Raw genomic sequence first — 20,718 nt, forward strand, 5'->3', positions numbered from 1 at the left:
CAAAATAATTAAAGCTCTGTAAATGCAAATCTGCACTATTGAGCTAGACGTTTGACTCGATGTTGTTTATAGAAGAAGCATTCAGCATAGTATGAATTTTAATTTGTGAGTGCTCACTGCTCTCGTTCATGACGCATAATGATGCACAGAGGCCACAGAAGTCATGGGATATCTCCTAATATCTTGTTGGGTCTCGTTTTGTCTGACGCTGTGCATCAGTTCGACATGACACAGATGCAACAAGTCATTGGAAGCCCCCTGCAGAAATTTTGAGCCTTATTGCCTCCATAGCCGTCGATAGCTACGAAAGTGCTGCCGGTGCAGGATTTTGTGCACGAACTGACCTCTTAGATTACGTCCCCAAAATGTTAGATAGGATTCATGTCGGGCGATCTGGGTGACCAAATCATTCACGCGAATTTTCCAGAATGTTCTTCAAACGAGTCGTGAACAATTTGGCTTGGTGACATGCGTTGTCATCCACAAAAATTCCATCAATGTATGGGAAGTCCATGGATGGCTGCAAATGGTCTCGAAGTAGCCGAACATAGCCATTTCCAGTCAATGATCGGTTCACTTGGACCAGAGGACCGAATCTATTGCATGTAAACACAGCCCACACCATTATGCACCAACCACAGCTTGCACAGCGCCTTGTTGACAACTTGACTTTATGGCTCTGTGGTGTCTGCAGCACACTCAAACCGTAGCATCAGCTCTTACCAACTGTAATCCCAACCCATCTGACCAGGTCACGGTTTTCCAGTCGTTTAGGATCCAACTGATATGGTCATGAGCCCAGAAGAGGTGCAGCAGGCGATGTTGTGCTGTTAACAAAGGCACCCACGTCGGTTTTCTGCTGCTATAGTCGATTAACGTCAAATTTATTCGCACTGTCCTAACAGATAAGTTCATCGTACGTCCTACGTTAATTTCTGCCATAATTTCACGATTGTCTGTTGGCAAGCGTTGCTGCTCTCAGTCGTTAAGTAAAGGCCGTCAGCCGCTGTGTTGTTTGTGGTGAGAGGTAATGCCTAAAATTTGGTATTCACGGCATGCTCTTGACATAGTGGTCTCGGAATACTGAATTCCGTAACGATTTCCGAAATGGAATGTCCAATGCATCTAGCTCCAACTACCATTCCACGTTCATAGTCTGCTAATTCCTGGTGCGCAGCCATAATCACATCATAAACCTGTTCACACGAATCACCTGAATGCAACTGGCAGCTCCATCAATGCACTGCCCTTTTATACCTTGTGTATACCATACTACCACTATCTGTTATGTGCATATTGCTATCCTCTGACTTTTGTCACCCTAGTGTAGACATTAGCTGCTACAGTAGGCTGAACGTAGAGGTCCAATTACACATGGCAGTGAATAATTTGCAGGTGGATATGTTCGACAAATCTTACTGAAAGGTTACCAAAAGATGTTAGCAATTGAACAAGGAAGAAACTAGAAGGCGCCTTAATTTTTTTTTCATAGCCCTTTATTCCATTTATCTCTTCATGTATTTATCTGCACTGAGCCATAGCAGGACTATGTGGTAATGTAACAATTACCACAGTGCACAGCTGTCGTCAGAAGACATTATCTTGTAGATGGAAGGTGTACAGTGTCCAAGGCAAAATTAAAAACCTGTGGTCCAGCTTGAGAGAGACTACTACACGTGAAATTCGAGTGATCTAACATAATTTAGAATGCAATGCGAGTGCAAATACTGTTTCCAAAGTGAAAGTAAAAGGGTGAGGTCTGGGTTATTAGAAAAGGAGTTTCTGACAGGGCAGGAAATCGATCATGGTCTTTTCAATTGAACCATCCTAACGTTTGCTGTAAGGGATTTAATGAAATCATGGCAATGCTGAAAGTCAATGAAAGGATGGGGATTTGAATTCAGAAGGAAACGAGGAAGAGTAGGGGTTAATATCTCATTGATGACAACATTAGAGACAGAGCACACACTCGGATAAGGAAGGCGGTGGAAGGAAATTGACCTTAAGCATTTTAGGGAAGTAACGGAAAGCTTAAAACTTGGCGGTGAGATAGGGATGTCAATCCCCCCCTCCTATTGAATCTGATGGCAGGGACTTAACTACTGCATCACCTCGCTGGGTGAATTGTTTCCAGATGCAATGCTCTCATACAGTAATAAGGGATATTGAAAGTTGGTTTAAACCAGAAATTGACAGCAAATGAATCCACAGGAATAAATCCAAATACTTAAAGCAGGAGCTAACAACATTTACTATGAGATGGTGTATTTGCTGCCATCAATAAGGAATTAAATTAAAATCCACTTTAGTAATTATTGTTTGGGCAAGTATGACAATAAACAGCAGATTTAAAGAAATGAGTGGTGCCTTCTAATGGTTGTCAGACAGGTCTACAGAAGACTGAAATCTTCAGTTCATTAATAAAAATACACCCTAGTCTTCTCAAAGAGGAAGGTTTCAGCCCCTCCCTGTTCCTGCCCTCCTTCTCTCGCCTCGCCTCCTCCTGCCCCCCCCCCCCCTTCCACACAGACTGAAAAAATTATATAATGTCCTAAGTCATGGATGATCAAAAACATACTTGTGAAAGTGCTACAAATTTTCTTTCAAAAATAAAATGGAATGTTAAGGAAACCACCTGTAATAGAGTGTATTAGCCTACATTTACTGGTGACAAATCTGATATCTTCGATAACAGGACAAATCGGTTTTATCACATGATGCATTTATCTATGAGGAGATGTCTTCTTATAAAAAAAATTGCAATAATAATCAAAGACAGTTTTTAGGGATATGCATTGCTAGTTGCACTTTCATAGTATTTGCACACATCCAGTGTGGCAGAAGCAGCTTAATTTCTTGTTATGGGCTTATTTAACTCACAGAAGTTAAAAAATCTGGACTGGCAGACTGCAATGAAAGTCTCCTAAAATCACCAGAAAATCTGTTAACAAAATTCATTTTCACATTGACCTCTATGAATATTCTTATTATGTACGTACAGCTCCTACAGGATTGTGGAGGTAAAATTAGACTAATAATTCTTAATGGGGTACATCGAAAGTCAATTCTTCGCTTGTTTTGTCTGTGAAAGGAACAAAGGATACCATAATGTACTATACAACACAAAATAATATGCCACACATTTATGAACAAAAATATTGGAACACTGTTAAACCATTGGTAAAAAATTTGTTGTTTGATACTTTTATATGAGTCTGTGTAACACATTGAGGTTTATGCTGGCACATGGTATTAACTGTTACATATGAACACAGTTGATGGCATACTGGTTAGCGATATTTTCACAGTTAAACGACTGTCTTACCTTTGGTCTCTTTGATTGTCACATATGTTGTAACTAATGGTTTACATATATTTATTTTAATGAAATATGTGACAGTAATGTTTCTGCTCATGGGTATTCTACTAGTTGAATGACAGGGGTGGCAGTTTGCCTTCAATATTATTAACAATCTTGCCTACTTGATGTAAGAAGCAGAGTCTTGCAGCGATGATATTGAATAAGAAGTTTTTGGGTTTCTAACCATGTCAAGTGATTGAAATTGCATGAAATTTCAGTTGAGCACTCCTTGGCCATCTCAAGAGCACCTGTAGGTCAACAAGGTACCATGTGAGTGTGTCCAATCTTACACTGGACAAACAATGTGCACTATGGAATAACACAGGAAGGAGCATAAGAGATTTTATCACGTACTCCGAGAAATCTGCTGTAGCTGAGCATGCTTTAGAAAGCGCTCATCATATTAGTTTTGATAACACCTCTGTCGTGGCTCACACTAACAGTTTCTGGGATTGCGTGCTTAAAGAAGCTATTGAAATAAAAATCACTGACCATGACCTTTGATAGAGATGGCGACCTGCAGCTCAGTGTGGCATGGGATTCAGCAATTTTGTGGTTGAGGTGAGCACATCATGTGGCGAGTCAATGTATACCTATATATGGCAATGCTGTTAGCACCAGTAATGTCACAGTCAGCAGCTGGTGTATATAATGGTGTACCAGCAGCACACGGGCAATCATATCATTGACAATGGCCAAGGGGTGCTTGGCCGAAAGCTTGTGTAATTTTAATCACTTGATGTGGCTGGAAACTCGAGAACTTTATATTCAGTTTCCAGTTCAGTTTTTATTCAGATCTCATCAGTAGCTATCGTGTCTAGGAAACAGTAGAGCACAAAGGTATCCTTTTATTCAGTACGCTTATGTGCCTATAAGTCTGTTCTGTGTTTGCTGTATCTTTTTGTTTTGTATCTACATTTAAACAGTGATTCAAAAAATTTCATTCTTGGTGCTCAAATTTTCAAAAACATTGTTGTCATATTTATTCATGTAAATATTTTGTACAAGACTTGTTTGTTGTCTTGTTTGACTTTCCACAGTTATATTGTCAAGAAATAATATTTACTTATTTAGAAGTCAAACTTTTTTTCGGATATGAAAAATGATTGTTCTTTTTTTCCTTCTTTTTACAGATCAGAAATGGTTCCATTACGAACTCAGTCTGTGATAATGGCTGCAGTGCAGGATGTGAGAAAGATGAGTGTGATAGACTGGATCATTCTAGTTATTCACTGCTCAACTTTAATGATGCCCCTTCATACCTTAAGTTTAACCCTTATATCCGGACTGGTTATCGTGGATATCTTACAACGAAGATGTGCCTGGAGAGGTATGTGGTAGTATCTTTAAGTTGATTTATTTGTAGCAAAACAATAGTTGTTAACTATAGTATATAACAATTTTTTCGTCGCCTTACCAATCTGTGTTAATTGATGGAATCTGAAGTGAACTAGTATAAAGCAGTTTGCACAATCAAGAAGTGAAAACATTTTCATGAACAGGATGTCAGAGGATCACAGAACCAGGCAAAGCTTAACTAGAAGACATTTGGCATATAATGATAGTGAAACACTGTAATCAGAAAAATTCTGAAATCAACATATCCATTAAAAACACCTTCTTCAGTTGATAGCGTATGTGGTTACTCCTAGCTGTCAAATGTGGTAGGCAGTGGTGTGTAATGCCCTTTGTGACTTGGGCCCAAATCTTTGTTGGTGGATGATCGTGTTCCTGAGAAAGAGTTGTGTAGAGTCCAGGAATAGCACTTTGTATAAGTTGTAGGCTGAAGTCCACCTCTCTACTCCATCACAAAGATGCCACAATAGGATTTAAATCCTGAGACCCCACAGCCATTTCATAGCAACTTGATATATATGTGCATTATTTGCATTTGTAAGAAGTTGTCCAAGTGGTTGCACTTTGTGAAATTATGCTGTAAATTTGAGTAAGAGACTACTCTACTCACAATGAATGGGCAAAACAGTTGAATCATTCTGAGTTTAGTGCACTACTTTTTATTATCTTTGAAAGATGCAGCTGTTCAAAGCAGTAGTACCAAGTTCCTATACAGATAGGACAATTCTCATTTGTGGGACCAGCTTGATTGTCAATTGCACTAATCGATCACATCCTTTTTTCCACTTTCTTTTGTTCCTAATTATTCTTTACTTGGGGTTCTAGTGTTTAATATGGTTTCAAGAGTACAGGGCAATTCAAATGGAATGCTTTACCAATCATTTTAGCCTAGTGATGCATCAATAAGAATTCTAGACAACTTAAAAGAAAGTTTAAGATTTTGATTGTTCAAATCAACAACTCAAAACCATTGGACGAATTGCAGTGGGCATGATGACACTGTGTTCTGTTCCTAGCTGCACAGATCTTTGAACCTGACACCATATGATTCCTTTTTGTAGGATTATGCGGGAAACCTCGTATATGTGCCTCCTTTGCTGAAAACAGTTCCAGAACTCAAAATAAGCGTGTATTGTTCAGAATGTGTGGTGTGAAACTGATTATCACTTAGGTGTTGTCGATGTGATCTCAGAGAGTCATACTGAACAACCATGAAATACGTAAAAAGCTTTTAAACTTTCTTTTCATTCTCTTTAATTCTTATTGGTATATTACTATGCATTAAATAGTTGTAGTCATTTGTAATTACTATATTAATTATGATGTGTCCTCTATACAGTAACTGTTGCTGAACTCAAATTATGTGTTTGTTGGAGGTTATATGTTACCAGATTTCAACACATTACTGTGGTAGTAAAAAATGGAAAGAATGACATATCAACTTCTGGCCCAGGATTTTAAGTGACATTTTTATCCTTATCTAGACTTTTCATGTACCTTGTTTGTTTTCTGTTTGCCTTTACTCGTGCTGAACCATCTTTTAGCTTAAAGAACTCAAAATTTGATGTGCATATTTTTATTTTGTGAGTGTATCAGGTCTGATATTGTTAGGTCCAGTCATTGAATGATAAGTGGGTGTCATTACTGTTGTTAGCAGTTTTCCAGAGATCCAATTCAGCATTACTCAACCACCGAAATGCACATCAGTCGGTGGAAAAAGTGTTGCTCTACAATATTTGATTATGAAAGCCGTATCTAAATACTACAAATTCAAATACTGCTCATCATATTGCTGGTAATCATTTATGAGAACTGACAAGAATATTCGTTTGTTGTTCTGTATAACCAAATAAGCATTTCTAATTTGATGTCAGTTGAAACTGTCCACTGAAAATAAAATGTTAAATACTATATAGCAAGGTATTTACAGAATAATGCATTTTATTGTGTACTAATGACTTCTCTATCATCACACACATTGTGAAAAAGTTGATTGTCTAGTTTCAAACTTCTTTCATATCTCCCAGGTTAGATGGATACTATTGTTTTACTAATAGACTGCAGTCACAGTGGCACAGACATCAGGGCAATCCATTGACAACTGATATTGACTGAAGAAATGAGATCTTTTTCAAATCTGTATGCCAGGAGGTGCACAGTCTTCGCACAACTGATTTCATTGACCAGTTGTACAGACTTTGGATGAAAGTCAGCACAATTCAAACCATTTGATTTTCTTTGGTGTAATCGGATGATGTTCCCATACACAAAACGTGGATTGTGTGAAAATTTTAAGTTTAGTGCAAGATAAATGGAGTTTGCAGCATCATGACAATGACAAGTATGATTGTGTGCTGAAAATTAATGCCTCCAGATTTTTCATTCGTTTCTCAATATCAGCTGAGGTATTACAGTCATGCACATTACTCAGTTGACATTACCATTTTGCTGATGTAAATTGCAACCCTCGGCTGCTGGAGGTCTCCAAATTGTAGTGTGTAACATGGCCATGCGTAACTTAACTATGTTGGTGCATGAGAAACAACTTGCTTTAGTTGAGTTTCTGAGCACAGAAAATGTGCCTCTGATTGAAATCCATAAAAGAATGAAAGCTTGTACGGTGAGGGTTGAGGGCTGTATCGACAACAGTAATGTGCAACATTGGGTAGTTCGTGCTCGTAATTAGGATAATGGTGGTGCTAACCTCAACATGTGTGAAAGAGCTCAGAGTGGATGACCATGTTAGCAACTATTGAGACTCGTTGCAATTAGGTTGATGAAATAATCAGAGAAAATCATTTGAAAAAACGGCATCTCTCAGGTAAGGATGGTATATCACGGAAATGTGTACAGCCATCGTTCAAGAAGAGCAGTACAAAAAACTGTGGGTGTCTTGAATGCTCACAACAGAGAAGATTGGACATCTGTCAACAATTGTGTTTGCATTTGTTTTGAGTGGGGAAAGGGGGGGGGGGGTGACAGGTGATGAAAGCAGGTTTCAGCATTTTGTCCCAACAACAAGAGAGCACCAATGGAGCTCAGCCAAAAAGGATCACCAATGCCAAAAAAGTTCAAGATCATGGCATCAGTAGACAAAGTCATGGTCGCAGTGTTCAACTCTCAGTGCAAGACCCTCAGAAAACTGAAATGTTCATAATGGATGTGGAATAAGTCAAGAAATCTTAAACATATTTTCGTTTAAAATTTAATGTCACAAAACAAGTAAATGTTTAATACAGTCAGGTACATACGATAATTCTTAGGCTGTTGTAGCTATGCATCATCAAATAGGAAAATTATTTTACAACACATATTTAAACTAATCACATTATCCCATTGAATTTGTACAGAAGTCAGATTATACTGATATTCACATTATTTGGTGTTATTAGTGAGGAATACAAATCAGTTGATTTGACTAAGTCATCAGTGCAGTAGAAGGAGTTGGCCAGCAATAAATCCTGTAGGCTTCTCTTAAACTTTGCTTACTTTATTTAAGACCAAAACTGTTACAGTAAGGGCAAGCAAATCAGCTTTGTAGGTACTCAACAAGAATTTATTCAACACCAAAATGCTAATGTAACAGTATGAAGTTCCACTACAGTAAAACAAGTAAAGTATCAGTGTTACTTCGTAACAAAGAAAATTGACATAAAATACATACGTATTAAAGGTTACACACAAAACCATTGTACAAGTAGCAGATTCTACTTTCAATCTTTAAGAGAATTTTTATAACAAAAATACAATCCAAATAAGCATCACCTGCAGCATGACAGTTAAATGAGCGGTTTGATTGCAGAGAACATAATAAATAATCAAATGACGTCAATTCCAGTGGCCAAACAATATGCATCTGAAAAACTTAGAGAATCTGGAACTGACAGATATGAAGCACAGTTAGAGGGCAAATACTGGCTTTATAATGTGTGCTTAACAGGTGAAATCGCACAGTACACACAGCAGTGCACACCACTTAATAACATCTGCAGACCTCCAACACAAGAGAACAGCACTGTCTAGTAACACACTCACACAGGCAATTCTGTTGTCTCCAAATTCTGCTACAGTAATAGCCAGCCAAATACCCCTGAGGCAAACTGCTCCCATTCCCGCCGTATCGCAGGTCTCCGGCCATCACCCTCTTTCTTGTGTTTTTCCATCCACCACTGCAGCCATGGCATGTAGTTAATCCAACGGCCACTTCCACGACTGAGCTCTAGCCCTGGTAGATACTCATTCGCCATCCAAAACTAGATCCCCTCATTCCGCTATCTTTTCAGCAAAGGTTCACTCGCTGGCACCTATGTCGTGATGCACTTGGTGCAGCACTGCCAACAAGCTGCTCAACCATGTATGCCACACAATGGTGCAGGTTTTTAATGTGTAGTGGCTGTGTGACATATTGTGACTGCACATAAACAGTAATAAAATAAACTGTCATATTATTCTGTTGCCACGTACAAATGTACCCGCACAGTAATGACCCACTCAATGTATTACACAGCGCAGTTGCATCAGATCCCAGACAGTCACTTATCCAGTTGCTAATTATCTCATAGGCAATTGCCTCATTGTTGGATTGTGCTGCTAGCTTGGAATCTGGCTCATTTTCTTGCATGCATCATGAATTTTTTTCTCACATAGCTCACTGTTTATTTTATATTGCTGCCACTGACTTGGATATATCACAGCACAACTCAGTACTGATTTAGTTGAAGCAATAGTAAAGGAATAGGTGTGTTCTTGCAGTTGTAAACCATCAGTGGAACAGTACAAGACTGTTATTTGTGGTTGGCACATTTTATCCATAGGTACACCTGCTGTAGGGTTAATAGCAAAACAAGTAATGCAACACTTGCCTCCAAGCACAGAGGCACCATGGCACCCATCACACTCAAAGGGGTTAGAATAGGTTGTAACCACTGTGACCCACCCCCAAAAAACGTAAATAATAATTTAAAAACTGAGGAATAGCTCACTTACTGAGACCAAGCTGTCGACTGATGTTATGGGACAACCTCTGGTGAAGACATGGTAACCATTGTTGATGCCACTGTGACCACGGCTTAACTACGGTACTTTTCTGTAGACATTCGTATTTACATTACCTTGCACTTGCATTTTATGTTCAACTTTTAATATGTTAATTTTTTAAAATAAAGATTTTGGAATTTGCATTTTATGCTGTATTTTTATTATGTTATCTTTTAAAATAAAGATTTTATTTTAATATTTTTCTTTTTCAGTGTGTTTTGGTGGACAAATGAGACAATAAACATTTGGAGTCACATATTTGGATGGATGTTATTCTTAGGACTGACACTGTATGATTTAGTTCTCCTTAACATCCATGCATCATTCGCAGACAAATTCATTGTAGGAGTTCTTCTTGGATGCTTCCAGGTATTTCGAACATTATTTAATATGGTAACATATGTCAGCAGATCTGGGGGGGACCACACAAAGGCAAGTGCCTTTAAGTGCCTTTAGTTATTGGTGTGTGGCAAGACAACTGTTACATGTTAAATATAGACAGTATTGTAGACGGTTAAATGACAGACTATTATTCATCTCATAAGAGTACAAAGTCTGTTCAAAAAATTCCGGAACATTCATAATTTTGCGCCATTGGGGTGTTGGAGTGAAATGCAGTTTGCATCCATGCACACCCATGTGTTTAATGTATAACTGCCAGAACTTTCATTGTTATGTGTCTATTAGTTATTGTTCAGTGCTGTATTGAGTAGAATGTTGGGTCGCACAGTTTGCGAATTTCGATATGACAGAGTTAGAGGAGCAATGTGTCTGCATTAAATTTTGTGTGAAACTCATGGAAATCTTTACAGAGACACGCCAAATGGTGCAAGAAGCCTAGTGCTTAAGCTGTACTCGGTGTTACAAATGGCTCACATGGCTAAAAATGGCCAGACAGAAGTTAAAGATGACCCTCATTCAGTACGCTCTTTGACTTCTATCGACGATGCTCATGTCAGGAATGTCAGTGAAATTGTGCGTGTCAATCCAAGACCAACTGTCCAAGATATCACAGAAGAATGTGATATTTCAGTTGGATCATGTCATGAAATCCTGACACAGGATTTCCTAAATGAAAATGAGATGTTTCTTAAAAGAGCCGTAACTGATGATGAGATGTGGGTCTATGGTTATGATGTTGAAACCAAGGTTAATTCTTCACATTGGATCAGGAAAGGTTCTCCAAGACCCAAAGAAGCTTGCCAGGTCAGATCAAATGTCAGAGCCATGCTGTTAGTTTTCTTTGATTTTGAGGGATTAGCTCATTATGAATTTGTGCCACAGGGACAAAATGTTAATTGATGGTACCATCAGGACATGTTGTGCTGCCTGCAAGAAAATGTGAGAAGGAAACAAACTGAAATGTAGTGAGACAATTCATGGGTCTTGCATCAGGATAACGCACTCACACATTCATCCCTGCTCGTGTGTGACTATTTCACAGAAAGTGATATCACTGTTCTGCCTCATCCTCTGTACTCTCCAGATCTGGCCGCATACTTTTTTTTTATTTCCAAATTTAAAAACCTTGTTGAAAGGGGCAGATTAGCAATGATAGACGAGGTAAAAGAAAATTCACAGACGATCCAGTAAGAGTCATACCAAGACCTCTTCCAGATGTGGAATGGTTTTGGGAGTGGTGTATCAGTTGTAGTGGAGAATATTATGAAGGAAACTTTGCACATTAAGTAAAATGTAAGTGTAGAAAAATTTTTTGGACAAAGTTTCAGTATTTTTTTGAAGAGAGCTCCTGTAGGGGAAATCAGATCAGTTCAGTCAGAATATTAGAAGGAAATAAAGTAAATGGATTGTTTGTTTGCTTAGGAGATCCCAGGAATTGGAAAGAAATTGATGTCATTTGTCTTTATGATCACCATATAATCTCAGAAGTAAGAAATCTTAGAATAAGTAGTTATAAATTAACTGCATATTTATATAGAGCAAATATGGACAAATGTGTTGTCAAATTCGTGAAAAGTAGTTATATGTTCAAAAATACAGAAATTATAAGTAATATCTGTATAGATTTCTGTGTGTTATAAACGATAACTGTTTACAATGTACTGCACTGGAGTAGGGGAAATTGAAATGAACAACTTGACTTTTATCTACAAAAGTCACCTTAACTAAAGTGCACCTACACCATCCAATATTTTCAATATACTCTCATTCTCTTAACTTTATTAGTTTAAACTTACTGTTGAGGATATTGGGACAAAAAGAAAAAAGAGGACTGTTGTAAAAGTTACATAAAAACTAATTACATTACCAATTTGATCCAAACCTAACCCTTAAAAGCACAGTAGTTTTGTAGTAAGATGGCCAGACAAACAAAGTGATTTAAGACCAATTGTTGATTTTATGCTGTTAAAGTTTCCTTTAATATTCAAGGGCAATTTTAGCCAAAATCTCAAGCATATGTTGTGCACTTCAGCTTAGGTGGCTTTTGTACGTCAGTTTGAGGCATTTCCCTGGTATGATAAAGCACAAGTGTCCTATATCAATTTGTTCATCTTGACTTGACCTACACCACTGTGGTATGTTGTAAACAATTATTGTTTGCATCCTGAGTGGAGAAATTGAGAGTAGTAGAGCAAAAGCAGAAATGGTGATCTTGGTTTTCGTAAGTTCCTTTACAAAGGAAAATACAGAACTACAGCCCCAGTTTAATTCTTTCACCATGTCACAGATATGTGATATAGATGTTAGTGTCAGTGGCATTGAAAAATAGCTGAAATCACAGAAATTGTACAAGGCTTCAGGGGCTCTGTACAGAATTTGCAGCTGAATTAGCTCTAATTTTAACCATTATATACAAACGTCCCTGGAACAAAAACGTATGCCCTCTGACTGGAAGAAAGTATAGATTACACTCGTCTACAAGGATAGCTGAAATGATCCACAAAACTATCGTATTGCGCAGTCTAACCAACTGATTCATTCTGCAAAATTAATTTAACTATTGATTAGGTTATTACAGATAAGATTGTGTTTAAGTTATATCTTCAGTTTAAAAGAAAGGTATAAACCAAACAATGGGAAATCCAGGATGGAATGTAACAATATTATGAAAAGGAAAGTTGCTACTCACCATATAGCGGAGATGCTGAGTTGCAGATAGGAACAACAAAAAGCCTGTCACAAATTAAGCTTTGAGCCATTTAGGCCTTCATCAACAATAAACGTAGACACACACACACACACACACACACACACACACACACACACACACACACACACACACATTTGCATTTGTGTGTGTTGTTGGAGAAGGTCTTAATGACAATCGTTTTGTTGTACCTATCTGCAACTCAGCATCTCCGCTATATGGTGAGTAGCAATTTTCCTTTTCACAATTGTGTTAAAAGGAAGGTATATGTGAAATAATTTAATTTTACAGAATGAGATGAAAAGTATTTGACCTTACATTATGAATTCAGGCCCATTACTGCTCCAAGAACAGTTAAATGATTTCTAGCCTGCTGTGAAATGTGTTAGTATATGATCAGTCAGATGTATGCAGTTAATATTTGGGATTGCCTAACAATACTCTGCTCACACAAAACTTCATTAGTGAAGTCCAGTTGTAAGACATACTGAGAATTATTTTGTTTTAGATGCTAAGTTCTGCTCCTGTTGGATTGCTCCTTCAGAAACTTTGCAGAAGGCTGTTAAAATTGAAATAAATCTGGGGAAGTGAGTTACTTGACAGTCTTCACTTACGAGTTTTCTGTTTCCCAAAAAATGTAAAACAGATTACAGAGGTAGCTCAAGAACACTGTTTATCAGATAGGTAGGCATTTTCCATGCTTTAATAATTTATGCTATTCTAATCAAAAGACTTTGCAATTTGTAATAATGATACAAGAAAATACAAGACTGAAATACAAGAAAATACAAGATAGAAATACAAGAAAATACAAGACTGAAATAACATAAATTAAATGGACAAATGATTTCACTACATTTAATTTACAGCTACTTTATTTCAAATCTTATGCAGTTGCATACAGTGCATAATAACCCATGTGTGTCTGAAATGGGGACTGATTAAAATTAGTGTAACACACATATCAAATTCATATGCATCAGGATGGAATAATTTATTGATCAATCGATGGACAAACATTATTCAGTGTATTTTGTGCAAAGAGCTTTACAGATAGGCGAGTACAATTGTCATGTTTTGGATATTTCTATTTCCAGGCTCCTCAAGGAGTAATATTGTGGTGTAGTGAATGCAATGGCTTCTTTAGGGTTCTAGGGATCTCTATACTATGTAATATTACATGTACTCACTGCTAGTATTCCAGCAAAAAACAGAAATCCTCACCAAACAAACTGTGAAACTCACACTCATGATACAGGGCCCAAACAGAATTTTCACAAAGGTACCATCACTCAAAAATGAAATATGGCATAATGTACATTACCATAACTTTTCTGAACTACTTTCCCCTCATTTCAGCATAAAACAAGGGGTTAATAGCTTAATAAGCTGCCTAAAGTGGAACAACAAGTACATATTTGTATGCCTCTTATAAGCAGCCTGAATTATTATGTTATAATAAATAAAATTGTAAGCTAATTCTTAATTTGAATTGCTGTAAGTAAGTGAAATCTCCTTATAATTTCACTAAAAAAGTAACAAGTTAGTAATATATTAATACACTAAGTTAATATAAGGTTGTTATGTACCACAAAAACAATCAGATACTTGTCTTTTGTTACATTATAATTGCAACAGCCTGCAACAGAATATGTCATGTAGCATTGGAAGGCATGCTTTATTCTTTCTTATGGTACTATTTCATGTAATTAATAGTTACTTTTAATTCCTTTCTTTCTTTTGTTTGAGAATTTTTATTCTTTATATAGAAACAATAAACACAATAAGAAAGAAAGAATTGTGTGTAAAGTTTAAACAATAGTATGTGATACTGAATTCATGTTGAAACTTCAATAAGGTTAACGGGATTTTCAAAACAGTGTTGTCAGAGATGATCACTATTATTATTGTTTTTCCCCATGAGTGACTTGTGGTTAAATTAGCAGAGCGATTATAAATGAGAACATGTCATTTACTTCTTGTTTATTACATAAACATAATTTGCAAACAGAACATAATTTTCATGATATGCACTGCAAACAGAAGTTAGGAAAGGCCACTATTCACCTTTATCTGATTAATATGATACACAGACACAAGTAACACCCAAGAATGTTATTTGGTTTTGAGTGATTATTCTTATTTTAATGTAAGATTACACACTCATACACACAATCACACAGACACCTGCAGCTGTGATTTATTTTATTTTATTTATTTATTTATCCATCCGTTGACAATAAATATTGTATGGATGTTGTCAAGCCATTTCAAAGAAATGGACACAAACAATATATACGTAAAAAAGTACAAAACAAAATAATACAATGAGGTTAATAATAATACAATGAAAGTAATATATCCTATATACATCCCTGCTTGTTATTTTAAATGCATACTCTGTTTTTCATAAGGCTTTAGTTTTGTCCTCCCTAAACGGCAAGTCCTTATATACACAACACTGCTTAAGTATATATTTACATCACACAACAGCTGTCCTTTAAGTGTGTAAATGTTATGCATGATTAGGTAATGAATGATTAGGTAAATATTGAGTATTTTCCATTTTGCCTTTATAAATATCATTAGAAAAAATTTATTGACGTACATATTCATTTACACAATAAAAACATTGTTCTACTAGAAATTTTTTAAATTCTGTTTTAAATTTGTTGTCATCTTCTAACTGCCTGATGTTGACTGGCAGTGCGTTGTACAGTTTTGCACCGATATGGCTCGCCTTTGTGTATTCGTCATTTTTGTTCGCTAAGTATGGAGTGCTGCGCTATTAGGGGTATTGTAGTTATGAAAGTTGGCATTTGTCTGAAAATCTGCAATGTTGGTCCTGACATACAATACACATTTGTATATGTATAATGATGGTATAGTAAGTATTCTAAGCTTTTTGAATATGGGTTTGCAGTGTGTCTGTGGATGACTGTGAGTTATTATTCGGATGGCCCTCTTCTGCAACAAAAAAATTTGTTTAAGGCGCCCTGTTGTGGAACCCCAGATATTATTCCGTATGAGGCAAGAGATTGAAAATAGCCGAAATATGCCATTCTGGCACCCTCTGAGGTTCAAACATTTGCAATAATTCTGAGAGCAAAACAGGCTGAATTAAGTTTCTGTGCAAGTTTTATTATGTGGTCATTAAAATTTAAGTTTTCATCCACATGAATGCCCAGCAATTTTGTGGATGTCACTCTGTCTAAGGCTTTGTCACCCCACACCAAATCGAGATTTACATTTTGACATCTTTTCCCAAACTGCATATAGTTTGTTTTATTTACGTTCAATGTCAACCTGTTTGCATTGAGCCAAGAGTGGATGTAATTTAGTACTTTATCAGCAGTCGTTGGTAGCAATTGCTTTGGTGCACTTATTATCACACTAGTATCATCTGCAAATATTATTGCTTTGGCTGCATCATCTGAGGTGTGAAAATCATTTATATAGACAAGAAACAATATGGGCCCTAGGATGCTGCCTTGTGGTACTCCTCTTTCTACATTTTTTGCCTCTGATACTGAATTTATTTTGTGGTTGAAGTAAGTTGATGTCAGTCCTACAACTTGTGTTCTGTTTTTTAGGTATGATTCAAACCATTTTTTTCCTATCCCATGTATACCCAACGATTCCAATTTTTCTAAGAGAATGTCCTGGTTCACAGTGTCAGAAGCTTTGGAGAGGTCTAAATTTACTTCCACTACACTATAATCTTTTTCTAGATTTTTGATTATTTGTTCAGTGTAGCACATTACTGCTGTTTCGGTATTTTTACGTGCTTGGAAGCCATGCTGATTTCTGTTAAGTAAATTATGATCATTTAGATATGTGTTGATTCGGTGCTTCATCAGTTTTTCTAATATTTTTGAAAATGCTGGGAGGAGAGATATTTGGCGATAGTTTTCTACCTTATACTTGTCGCCATTTTTAAATAATGGCTTCACTTTTTAAATTTTCAGCCTTTCTGGAAAAGTTCCTTCACTGAATGATAAATTGGCTATGTGTGCAAAGGGTTTTGCGATTTGTGGTGCTGTCCTTGTTATGATTGACACAAGCACCTCCTCTATGCCAGCCGACATTTTGGGTTTCAAGCTTTGTATCACTTTCAACACTTCACCCTCATTTGTTGGCTCTACCCTCATCCTACAAGCTATTTTTGGATATTCAGATTTTTCTTCGTTTGTAAATTTTAAGCTTAATGAAGTTGTTGCATTTATGAAATAATTGTTAATATAATTTGGCAAATCTTGTTTATTAATATTGACATTTTTTAAATTTTTGAAGCTAATGTCCTGGTTTTCACAACTCTTCCCCGTTTCAGTCTTCACAATACCCCATATGGCTTTTGATTTGTTTTCAGACTGTCTTGATAGTGACTGAGAGTGGTGCTAAATTTGACAGGAGTTTTGGGGCAGGGGGAGGGGAGAGAGGAGAGATGGGAAGAAGAAAGGTTGTTGCCCACCCAACCTATGCAATAACCTATATGATGCTCCGAGCCCTGCACCATTCTCAAATGGAGAACCTAGATGCAAGACCTGTACTATACACCAACCTACTACCTCCTATTGCAGTCCAGTCATAGACATTTCGTATTCTGTAAAATATAGGCCCAAATGGGAAAGCATCCTTGTTACATACTAGTTGTGCTGCAATTACATTGCTGCATTCTATGAGGACTGACAGCTAATTACCTGCCTTCCCGAGTAAATGTCTACTGCCAAACTGTTGTTAACCACAAAACTTGACCACCCAGTTGCTGGACACACTGCACATCCATACCAAAGAGTTCAATGGCTACTTCACTGCCCATATCATTATCATCCTCTCACGCTGCTCTTAATGTACTGAACTTCATCATCCTCTTACCTTTACCCTCACTTTTCCTTGTCATTTCCCACACCATTCCTCCCCAATATTCAACCTTCTACATATCCTCCTGGCCCCTCCCTCTTTGGTTTGTGAACATGCGCTGCTTCAGTCCACATCTTACCACCGCTGCTAAAAGCCACTTGTCTTCTCCTGTACCAATCTCCCAGTACCCACATCACTCCCCCGAGCTCTTCATAGGCCCATACTTCTTCCCCTCCATATCTTCATTCCCATTACCACTACTCCTGTCAGCCTGGTCAACCTCTCATAAACAATCAGTGTCATTGCCGCTGTGGATCTGTGTGTTTATTTGTACATAAAACTAGAAAAAGAATGGTAGTTTGAAAGTTAATATGAACATGCTGTATTATATGCCCCTACACAGTGCAGATCAAGCAGCTACAGGTGAGAGGTGTTATAAATAATGTTCTGTCATCAGAGTGATCATTACTAGTAAATTACTTAGCACATCTTGTTAATAAGAGGCTACAAACAAAGGAAAACAAGATTATCTGAAATTACAAGGCTGCAGAATGTTTCTCCATACAGTTTGTCTCAATTTTTTTCCATAGAAGGCTAGAAGTGTTTGCTTGTGTGCTTATAATCTTGCAGGATGATACAGTGTCACTTGATTAATGTGCAGAAGTAGAAGTTTAGTTAGAATTTGTCTGAACATACCGACTGACATACATCAAATTATGAACTGTCTCATTTACTAAGAAACAACATGAGGTTATATAATCTGCTGTGATTCAGAGCTTTTCATGTGGGAGCTTTATGTGCTATAATCCTGCATGCAGATATTTCCTATAGTTTTTAGAAGTTTTCCTTTACATAACCTAATGTGTGTTTTGTTAATCCACCCACAGTAGTTACTTAAATGAGCCTATAACAACAATCCTTTGCTGTTGTTTTCATGAAGAAAATATCTGCATTGAAGTCCCTCTAAGAGGATTGTTGTTACAAAGTTTTAAAGCAAATAGTGCTACTTTGAATGAGAGACTAGAATATGTTGACTGTGAATCAAGTCTTAATACCATGTGTGTTATACTGTAATGTATTTTTTTCTTGTTCCAGATATGTATGATACTGTCATCACTTTATCATACCTTTTCTTGCCGGTCAGAAAAAGATTACCTTTGCTTCCTTTCATTTGATCTTTTTGGCATAGCCCTCAGTCTTTTGGCAATTTACATGTCTGGGGTCTACTATGCATTTTGGTGTCATAAGGTAAGGATTGTTCTTATGAAAAGCATTCATTTTTTTGGACAATAACAAAATAGATTTACAAAGAACAATACCTACATGAAATGTGATAATTAATGTAATTATGGTATATGGTTAATTTGAATGCAAACAGAAGTCTTGTGCAGAGAAGTATGAAGCAGTCAAATTTTTGTACATCTGTAAAATAGCTGTATGGGCATGATCGTACACCTTGTGCAAACATGAGGTGTATTTGAAAAGTAAAGGTTGCTCGGTCATAAAAAGGGAAATGTTTATTCAGAAAGAGCTTTTATTCACAGTTTTAGTTTCCTACAAATCTGCTTCATGTTTCCACATAATCACCATTCATCTCTAAGCATTTTTTGTAACATTGCTCTAGTTTCTTATACCTATCATATTCACATCATTGTCCAATAAGCCATTACTGTTTCCAACGCAAGATATGAAGTTGGGACTTGTTGATAGCAGTCCAAAAACACTCATCATCTTCACATCATTGTCCACTAAGCCATTACTGTTTCCAGTGCAAGATAGTTGCTGAGTATGGATTGGGACTTGTTGATAGCAGTCCAAAAATCCTTGTCCGCTTGTCATTTTTGCCCCTCATGTTGGTCAGGTCCAGTGTTGCATACATTTTGTGATCTGAGATTTTCTGTGACAGTCGTGTATATACTGGTGTATGCAGTGTGAAGAAATTCAGCACCCAAAGCACCAGCTCCTAATTAGATCATAGCTTTTTATCCACTTGTTGCCCAGTTTCATCAGCGGCAATACTGGATCTGCAACTTCGCTTTTCATCATGGACATTGGTATGGCCAGTTTTTAATGTCGTGACACTGTTGTCTAACCTTTTCTTCACTCATTATTATAGGTCTATAGAGTAAGTACACCTCATGATGAACTGAGGCAGCTGTATATACTTTTGGACACAGAAAACGTATTACAGCTGGTGATGGCAATGATTTTCAAAAGCTTTATTGCTAGCTTTTGTGCACAATCAAATCAGTACTGGACCAAAACAATAACTTCTGTGGCTTTGTAAACAATCGATAGATAGTGCTGCATTTGTCCGACCTCGGTCTGAGCTGCCAAAATTGATACATAAGCAAATTGTCCTGATCAATTTATTTTACATAGTTTGAAAAAAAAAATATTAAGCATTCTATTCTGCAACATGCTTTTATGTATATTATTCAGACATATTGGTAGCATGGGTGACATTATGCACTCATATTTCATATCATACTCTGCTTCACAAAGTGAAGCACCCCAAAGACATGATCGGATGTCAGTGTAACTTTGTACAGGTACACTCCATCAGTGAATATGTAAATGATTAAGAATTACAAATCTCTGTGACAGTTAGGTCAACCACCAGAGTGTATTAGTGTTGTTGTGTTTAGTGTTGTTACCAGGCCTGGTTAGGGGTGTGAACAGCATCAGACCTCGAGTCATTACTGTGAAAGATGTGGTGATACCATGTACTTCTCTGAGGCAGCATTATCTGCACCCTGTACTGTTGGTCTCCATTCAGCCAGCTGGTCAAATCATGCAGTATCCAGATTTGTGGAGTATTCAGACGTGACAGAGGGACCAGTGTTGGAATGCATGGGAATGTGATGACAGCCATACTCCTCATCAAAGTTCTGGTTGACCACATCTCACACCACCACAAGGGAGGATTGCCATATTGTGCCATTGGTAACCCCTTAACATCTGTGCCTGTCATCTGAGTTGTGTCATCCTGCAA

General features: G+C 37.1%; 1 protein-coding gene across 2 annotated transcripts in view; it reads left to right on the forward strand.

Annotated features, from left to right (window-relative positions):
- The window catches only part of LOC124549641 (progestin and adipoQ receptor family member 3-like), a 197,631-nt gene that overhangs the window by 157,222 nt on the left and 19,691 nt on the right, over nucleotides 1-20,718 (forward strand). For both annotated transcript variants that reach the window (XM_047125259.1, XM_047125260.1), the window contains 3 exons: nucleotides 4,495-4,691; nucleotides 9,967-10,123; nucleotides 18,819-18,971. In XM_047125259.1, coding sequence (XP_046981215.1) covers nucleotides 4,495-4,691; nucleotides 9,967-10,123; nucleotides 18,819-18,971 — 507 coding nt within the window. The remainder of the gene's footprint in view (nucleotides 1-4,494; nucleotides 4,692-9,966; nucleotides 10,124-18,818; nucleotides 18,972-20,718) is intronic.

This window comes from Schistocerca americana, chromosome 1 (genome assembly GCF_021461395.2).
Source record: "Schistocerca americana isolate TAMUIC-IGC-003095 chromosome 1, iqSchAmer2.1, whole genome shotgun sequence".
In the NCBI taxonomy this organism is placed as follows: domain Eukaryota; kingdom Metazoa; phylum Arthropoda; class Insecta; order Orthoptera; family Acrididae; genus Schistocerca; species Schistocerca americana.